Genomic DNA, 9,450 nt, shown 5'->3' on the forward strand with positions numbered 1-9,450 from the left:
TCTATCTATCTATCTATCTATCATCTTATATAATACTTTTTCTGTCATTTTTAAGCAGAAGGTTATCACAGTGTGTGACATCAGCCATCTCCTCCTCCTCCTGCCCCTCCCCTTCCTCTCTGCTCCTCCCCCACATGTGGTCCCTCTGTTTGGGGGGCACCATGATCAGACATAGAGGGGGGGTGCAATCACTGTGGTGGGATAGGATGAGGTCCCCTCTCCTCTGCCTCCTCCATCCTCTCTGCCCCTCCCCCTCTTTTCTGCCCCTCCCCTTCCTCTATCTCCTCTCTCCTCCTCCATACAATCTATACTACAAAGAGATGGTAATAAATGTAACAATCTGAGAGGAAATATATGAAGAAGTCTTCTAGAGATTTACTACTGAAAGAAGAAATGTGATCAGAGAGCCCAGACTGTTTTTAGGAGGAGTGGGTGAGGATTAGATCCCCTGTCAGGTTTTTCTTCTATCCGAGACTCCATTAGAGAGATTTCTTCTCACTTCCTGTCCCGGTGACAACATTTATCTAGACAGGAAATGAGGAGAACTCTCCAACAGGAAGACAGACTGAAATAAGAATTCTATGTTTAGTATAGTAAGGAAGGGGAAGGATTGGAGCCCCTGTCAGATTTTATATGTCTGTGTCCCTGTTATAGATTCCCCTCCATCCTTGTCCCGTTGTCACCAGGACAGGAAGTGAGAGGAAATCTCTCTAAGGCTGGGTTCATACTTGTGTGATCAGTGCTGTGCAGATCACAGCCATGTCTGTGCGATGCGAATTCAGCAATACAAACTGTGTGTCTGAAATCGCATTCACACCAAAATAGTGCAGGACCCTTTTTAGTCCGCACTGGAATGCAATCCGATTCCTGCACCATCTCAGCGTTCACAGATCGGGGGGGTCATTAACTTTACATTGACACCCGCAGCGGTTCACAGATGTCAGTGAGAAGTGCTGGTGATTCAGGTGTGATGTGGGAACCCGCATAGGAATGGCGCTGGTTCTCGCATCGCATGAGTGTGACTGAGCCTGAGGCTCCATCCACATCTATGCAGTTCGCTTTTGAGAGTTTCTGCAGTGGTTTTTGCCTTTTTTTTTTTCTTTTTTTTTTTGAAAATTTGTTGTTGGGCAGATTTAACCACTTGTTGCCCGCACTAGGCGGCTACAGAAAGTGGGCTACAGTGTTGGCTTAAAATACCGGGAGGGCGTACATGGACGTCCTCCCATTCTCACGCTGGCCATGCGTCCCAGCTGATCACTGATTGGGTAAAGGGCCAATCACAGCGAGTCCTTTACCACATGGGCCAATGACAGCTGATCACAGGAGTAAACAGGAGGCGGTCACTGGCTTTTTATTTCATCACCCTGTCAGCATGAGAAAAGAAGAAAGCCATTACCCGGCTTCTGTTAGAAGGACATCGGTCCCCTTAATGCCCTCCAGTGCCATCTATCAGTGCCCATCAGTGCTGCTATGCAGTGCCCCTTAGTGCCACCTATCTGTGCCAATCAGTGCCCTCCAGTGCTGGTAATCAGTTTTCTCCAGTGCCATCTATCAGTGCCCATCAGTGCTGCCAATCAGTGCCCTCCAGTGTTATCTATTAGTGCCCATCAGTACTGCTAATCAGTGCCAATTAGTGCCATCTATCAGTGCTGCTAATCAGTGCCCTCCAGTGCCATCTATCAGTGCCCATCAGTACTGCTAATCAGTGCCAATTAGTGCCATCTTTCAGTGCTGGTAATCAGTGCCCTCCAGTGCCATCTATCGGTGCCCATCAGTACTGCTAATCAGTAGCCAGTAAAAAGCCATTACAAGGCTTCTGTTAGCGGGAGATCAGTCCCCTTAATGCCCTCCAGTGCCATCTATCAGTGCCCATCAGTGCTGCTATGTAGTGCCCATCATTGCCACCTATCAGTGCCCATCAGTACTGCTAATCAGTGCCCTCCAGTGCCATCTATTAATGCCAATCAGTGCTGCTAATCAGTGCTCTCTTTTTTTTTTTTTGTTTGTTTAGCACACAAATTGGTCACATTGCCAGGAATCTGGATAATATAACCTTGTCTGCGGCCCCAAGTATGTCCCATTACTATGGAAACCTATATGTGTCACACTATTTTAGTGTCCCAAAATTCAGAGACCTTAAAGAGACCTCGTCATTTACTGACTTAGAGCAGTCACAGCCCCTCCCCCCCAACCCACTTCTATCCACTTTCATAGCTCCCCCATCAATCCATATCAGAGCCCTGAGTCCTCACCCGGGTAAGATACATGGTGGGTTATGTTCTATCTATCTATCTATCTATCTATCTATCTATCTATCTATCTATCTATCTATCTATCTATCTATCTATCTATCTATCTATCTATCTATCTATCTATCTATCTATCTATCTATCTATCTATCTATCTATCTATCTATCTATCTATCGGATTATAATTTGTAAACGGTCTGATTCCTTATTATTGATACATTTACAATGAGTTTATTCTATTGATGATTTTATTGTGTGAAGAAATAGAAATGAATAATAGATCTACAAATAGATAGAAAGAGATGAAAATCAAAGGAAAAATCTCAGAGGAAACATATGAAGAAATGATCCCGAGATTTACTAATGAAAGAAAAAAATGGGATTTATAACTTATATAATGATATCACTATAATAATGTATGATTACTAGAACTAGAATGTGTCCCCAATATAATGTGTCCCCATAGAATGGATCACTAATAGATTTCTAAGGGATCACTTTTATAATGGATCCTAATACAATGTGTCCCCATAGACTGGATCACCAACAGAATTCTATTGGATCACTTTTATAATGGATCCTAATATAACGTGTCTCCATAGAATGGATCACCAATAGAATTGTATTGGTTCACTTTTATAATGGATTCTAATAAAATGTGTCTCCATACAATTCTAAGGGATCACTTTTATAATGGATCCTGATAAAATGTGTCCCCATAGAATGGATCACCAATAGAATTCTGTGGGATCACTTTCACAAAGGATCCTAATATAACGTGTCCCCATGGAATAGATCTCCAATAGAATTATATTGGATTACTTTTATAATGGATCCTAATATAACGTGTCTCCATAGAATGGATCACAATATAATTCTATTGGATCACTTTTATAATGGATGCTAATATAACGTGTCTCCATAGAATGGATCACCCATCGAATTCTATTGGATCTCTTTTATAATGGATCCTAATATAATGTGTCTCCATAGAATGGATCACCAACAGAATTCTATTGGATCACTTTTATAATGGATCCTAATATAACGTGTCTCCATAGAATGGATCACCAATAAAATTGTATTGGTTCACTTTTATAATGGATCCTAATAAAATGTGTCCCCGTAGAATGGATCACCAATAGAATTCTGTGGGATCACTTTTATAAAGGATCCTAATATAATGTGTCCCCATGGAATAGATCTCCAATAGAATTATATTGGATTACTTTTATAATGGATCCTAATATAATGTGTCCTCATAGAATGGATCACCAATATAATTCTATTGGATCACTTTTATAATGGATGCTAATATAACGTGTCTCCATAGAATGGATCACCAATATAATTCTAAGGGATTACTTTTATAATGGATCCTAATATAATGTGTCCTCATAGAATGGATCACCCATCGAATTCTATTGGATCACTTTTAGAATGGATCCTTATATAACGTGTCTCCATAGAATGGATCACCAATATAATTCTAAGGGATTACTTTTATAATGGATCCTAATATAACGTATCATTGTGATGTTGTATCTTATAATCACTATATGTGTCCTGGTGATGGAGGAGGAATTAGGAGAGGAAATGTTAATGTGAAATAAAGATTCTTCTCTATGAAACCATTGTTATTATTATTATTATTATTATTATTGTTATTATTATTATTATTATTCAGGATTTATAAAGCGCCGTCAGTTTACACAGCACTTTACAAGTTGAGGGCAGACATTACAATTACAGTATAATACAGGAGATATCAGAGGGCCCTGCTCTTTAGAGCTTACAATCTAAGAGGGAGGGTCAGGAGATACAAGAGGTAATAACTGTGGGGGATGGGCTGCTGGAGAAAATAAAAGTACACTTGTTAGGTGGGGGCATGAGAGGTATCTCTGAAGAGATTCGTTTTCAGGGATCGTCTGAAAGTTAACAGAGTAGGAGATAGTTGGACAGATTGGGGTAGAGCATTCCAGAGGATGGGAGAGACTCTGGAGGAGTCTTGGAGGTGAGCATGGGAAGAGGTGAAGAGAGAGCTACAGGAGGTCCTGGGAGGAAGGAAGAGAAGGATTTGGTTGGTATTTTGGGACCAGATTAGTGATGTAACTGGGGGAAGAGTTGCGGGTGGCTTTGTAAGTTTTATTGTTAGTATTTTGAATTGAATTTGTTGGGTGAGTGGCAGCCAGTGGAGGGGTTGGCAGAGAGGGGTAGCAGACACTGAGCGGTTGGTAAGGTGGATGAGTCTGGTAGAAAAATGGCGCCCGCTCACGGAATGGTGACAAACATTGGTACTTAAAAATCTCCATAGGTGACACTTTAAAAATGTCTACAGGTTACCAGTTTAGAGTTACAGAGGAGGTCTAGGGCTCAAATTATTTCTCTCGCTCCAACGATCGCGGGGATACCTCACATGTGTGGTTTGAACACCGTTTACATATGTGGGCGGGACTTGCGTATACATTCGCTTCTGCGTGCGAACTAACGGGGACGGGGCGCTCTAATTTTTTTTTCCTATTTATTTTATCTATAATTTTTTATTTTTACAGTTTAAAAAAAAAAATGTTGATCACTTTTATTCCTATTATGAGGAATGTAAACATTCCTTGTAACAGAAATAATCAGGACAGGTCCTCTTTATTGTGAGATCTGGGGGTCATAAAGACCTCACACCTCACATCTACACCAATCGGCTCTTTAAATCGGTTGCTAGGAGATGACGTTGGACGTCGCTCCGGTCCTCCTAGACCATAGAGTGGAGTGGGGGCCATCTTGCCCTCACTCAACTTCCTGCCTGTGTGGAGTGCGGACCGGATTGTTTTCCCTGCTTCCGGCGGGTCCAGTAAGTGGGGAAAGTGACTGGGAAGCGCTCTGGGGGGGGGGGGCACCTCTTCCGCCGCACTGTAAGGATGATCCCGCGGTGAATCCACCGCTGACACCACCCTGATGTGAAAGAAGACCGCCCGCCGGTTCAAAAAATACCGGGGTTATGGCAGCTATCTGCTATCTGCTGCCATAACCCCGGGATTTAATGTCAAAGTACTGGCATAAATCAACGGTGGGCGCTCCGGAAGTGGTTAAATAAGGACGCGTGCGTTCCAGTGCGTTTTTGGTGCGTTCCAGTGCGTTTTTGGTGTGTTTAGGTGCCTTTTTTATGTGTTTTAAAGTGTTCAAGTTCAGGAAAAATGCAGCATGTTCTACTTTTTTTTCTGGAACTGCAAGCAGAAGTGTGAACTATGCCGCTGAAAACCATACAGCCTACTTTCCATGCGTTTTTGATGCAGAAACAAACGCACTGGACTGCATGTGGTGTGAATTGGCCCTTAACTGGTTCCCGACCGGCCGCCGCCTATTTACTGCGGCAATGTGGCTCTGCTGCGCAAATAGGTCTACATCGGTCGCGAGCAGGCAGCTAGGGGGCGAGCATGCGCCCCGCCGCCGGCACGCTTCCACCCCCACTCGGCAGCGGGGAAGCCGATGCAGCGTGCAGGCGGCTCCGATTGCTGCCTGACACCCGCGATCGTTCCCCGCTAAGAGAGAAGGACGGTCGGATGTTGTAAACACAGCTGACCGTTCTTCTGCCTGCAATGACCACAGAAATCATGTGATCCTTCTATGTAGGATCGCATGTCTCTATGGTTATCTAACAAGCCACGCCCCCCACAGTTAGAATCACTCTCCTAGGCTCACATTTAACCCCTTGATCACCCACAACGTTAACCCCTTCCCTGCCAGTATCATTATTACAGTAACAGTGCATATTTTTAGCACTGATTACTGTAGTAATGTCACTGGTCCTCCAAAAGTGTCAAAAATGTCAGTTGGGGGTCCGATCTGTCCGCCGTAATGTCGCAGTTCTGCTAAAAATCGCAGATCGCCGCCATTAGTAGTAGAAAAAAAAAAAACAATAAAAATGACAAATCTTTCCCGTAGTTAGTTAACACAATAACTTTTGTGAAAACCAATCAAAATACGCGTATTGTGATTTTTTTTTTTTACCAAACATATGTAGCAGAAAACAAATTTGCGTAAAATGTTAAAAAATTTAGATTTTTAATTTTTTTTTTCATTTCATATAAAAAATGTGAAAAATATTGTTATTTTTTTAAAATTGTCGCTCTTTTTTTGTTTATAGCGCAAAAAATAAAAATCGCACAGGTGATCAAATACCAGCAAAAGAAATCTCTGTTTGTGGGAAAAAAAAGGACATCAATTTTATTTGGGTACAGCGTTGCATGACTGCGCAATTGTCCGTTAAAATAACGCAGCGTCGAATCGCAAAATATGGCCTGGTCAGGAAGGGGGTAAAATCTTCCGGTCTTAAAGTGGATAAAAATACGCTCATCGAGAATTTATTTGTCAAAGACATGTAGCTAAATACATTTTGGCCTAAATATATGACAAAAATTGAATATATTGGATATTTTTTACCTGTCAAAGTAGAAAATGTCAATTTTTTCGCAAAATTGTCGCTATTTTTTATTAATATTGCAATAAATGAAAAGCGCAGAGGTGATCAAATACCACCAAAAGAAAGCTCTGTTTGTAGGGAAAAAAAGATGTAAATTTCGTTTGGGTACGGCGTTGCATGACCGCGCAATTGTCAGTTAAAGTCACGCAGTGCCAAGTTGCAAAAAGTGACCTGGATGTAAAGCAGGAAAATCCTCCGGGGCTAAAGTGGTTAAACAGTAAAGAAACCATTATAGGACACTGCGATAGTTATCACATAGAACATCCAAGTTATTGCACATGAACATGAAACTACGTAACATAGCAGAGACTTTCCTGTCTGCTCAAGAGGAGTTTGGGATCGTCTGTACTTATTACTTAGTACTCACTGTGTGGACTCTCCTGTACCTGCTGTTAGATCCTGTCTACACTGTGAGGTTTCTCTCTGTGACAAACACCTGAGAGTCCACAGAAAGTCCCCAGAACACATCTTATGTGACCCCACCTTGTCCATGGAGAGCAGGAAATGCTCCGTCCATAAGAAGATCCTGGAGTATTACTGCACTGAGGATGAGACCTGTGTCTGTATATCTTGTTCTATGATTGGAGGACATAAAGGACATGAGATGGAGTCACTGGATGAGGCTTCTGAGAAGAAGAAGAAGACACTGAGGAATGTTCTGCAGAAACTTCTGACAAAGAGAGAGGAGACGGAGGAAAGAGTCCAGAGTCTGGAGGAGCACAGGAGGAAAGTAGAAGAAGAAGCAGCTGGTGACACCGAGAGAGTCACTGCCCTGTTTAGAGATCTCAGGAGACGTCTGGAAGACCTGGAGAAGAGAGCCCTGAGGGAGATCTCCGGAAGGGCAGAGCGGATCTCCATCTCCATCCGGGATCTGGAAATAAAGAAGGAGGAGCTGTCCAGGAAGATGGTGGACATTGAGGAGCTGTGTAACATGACGGATCCACTGACTGTCTTACAGGAATCAGACACAGGTGACTTGTGTGATACTGAGGATGGAGATAATGAGGACAGAGAGAGACATGAGGAACTCCTCCATGATGGAGGGGGTCTGGGTGTGGCGGGGGTCTTACACACAGGTTTATCTGATATAATAACAGAGGTAAATGTATACTTCTATATGCAGGGAGCTGCAGACATATTACTGGATGGAAACACAGCTGCAATTTCTGTACAGATATCAGATGACAGGAAAACTGTATCCAGGTCAGATATAGACCAGAATCACCCAGAAACACCAGAGAGATTCCAGGATTGGATTCCTCAGGTGATGAGCAGTCAGAGTTTCTCCTCAGGGAGACATTACTGGGATGTGGATGTCGGGGGGTGATGTTGGCTGAATGACTGAACGTTAATTTCTTTACTTATATTTTTTGGGGGTTCAATAGCCCATCAGGCTACACACGTTCAGCCAGTCACCCGCCCAGGGAGACAATTGTGATCAATTATATTGTTGAACTAGACTATGTGAATATATTATTACTATGACTAAGAGCACATTTGTATATCCTCTTTATTTTCTTTGATCAAATCCTTCCTTTGTTTCTCTCTTTCATTTTAGAATTAATTTTTGAGAAGTTATATCTGGCCGACCGATCGTGTCAGGAAATGGCAACATCACTGAGGCAGTCAGTCAAGTAATTGACGCATACCTGAAACCGCACGTCCTCAATTTGGCATCCTACACAAAGGATACCATTCACTTATTGCAAACCCTGGAAGGAATGGTCGTTCCCACCAACGCATATCTCCTAACCATAGACGTAGAGTCGTTGTATAACAACATACCCCATGACAAAGGACTCTCTGCAGTACAACATGTTCTGTGCCAAGAAAGCCTGCACGACATACCGTTCCAAAATTTCATAATCAAAATGCTTGAGTATATACTCACCCGTAATTACTTTTCCTTTGACAATTCGCATTACTTACAGATATGTGGCGTTGCGATGGGGACGAGTTGTGCCCCATCGTACGCAAACCTATATCTGGGCATGTGGGAGCAGGAGTTTTTGGCTTCTGAAAACAACGCACATCTCTGCAAATATATCTCGCTTTGGCTGAGATACATAGATGACCTGTTCATCGTGTGGGACGGTCCGGAAATTCTCATCGAGGAATGTCTATACAAGATGAATACCAACACCTACAATTTATACTTCACTAGCTCACACAGCAACCAGGAGGTCACTTTCTTGGACACCACAATAATGAAGGATACAGATGGCCAACTCCACACGAAATTATTCAGGAAAACAACCGCCGGTAATACCATACTGCATGCGGAGAGTTTCCACCCGACTTCTCTCAAACAATCTATCCCCTATAGCCAATTTTTACGTATCAAACGAAACAGCACTAAGTATGAAGACTTTCAAAAAGACGCAGACGCCCTAACAACACGCCTACTAAAAAGAGGCTATACTAAATCCTGCCTGAAACGGGCATTCAACCGAGTCAGAACGTTGGACCGACAAGACCTTTTATACAAACCCTCAACCCAACTCAAACAACAGAATGCTAATGAGACGAGAGTTATCCTCACCTTCTCGAACCAACACCAACAAGTGAGAAGAATACTTGAAAAAAACTGGTCCATACTCAGGGAAGATGATCTCCTTAAGACCTTGGTGTCACCCAAACCTCTTGTAACCTTTAGGAAAGCAGGATCTATCCATAACTCGCTCGTACACAGCGAATTTAAAGAGTGCTACCACCAAGACCCGTGCA

The 9,450-nt window shown here is 42.6% G+C and overlaps 1 protein-coding gene across 1 annotated transcript; it reads left to right on the top strand.

The window, feature by feature from the left end:
- Positions 1–3,785: 3,785 nt before the first annotated feature.
- Positions 3,786–8,361, top strand: LOC309553084 (uncharacterized protein; the record flags this gene model as incomplete). The annotated part of the gene is made up of 3 exons (XM_082253983.1): positions 3,786–3,853; positions 7,051–7,775; positions 8,282–8,361. 3 exons carry the CDS (start codon positions 3,786–3,788, stop codon positions 8,359–8,361), a joined length of 873 nt encoding a protein of 290 aa, XP_082110109.1.
- Between the last annotated feature and the right edge of the window lie 1,089 nt (positions 8,362–9,450).

The sequence above is a fragment of the Pelophylax lessonae genome, assembly GCF_965119305.1.
Source record: "Pelophylax lessonae genome assembly, chromosome: 4".
NCBI classification, from domain to species: Eukaryota; Metazoa; Chordata; class Amphibia; order Anura; family Ranidae; genus Pelophylax; species Pelophylax lessonae.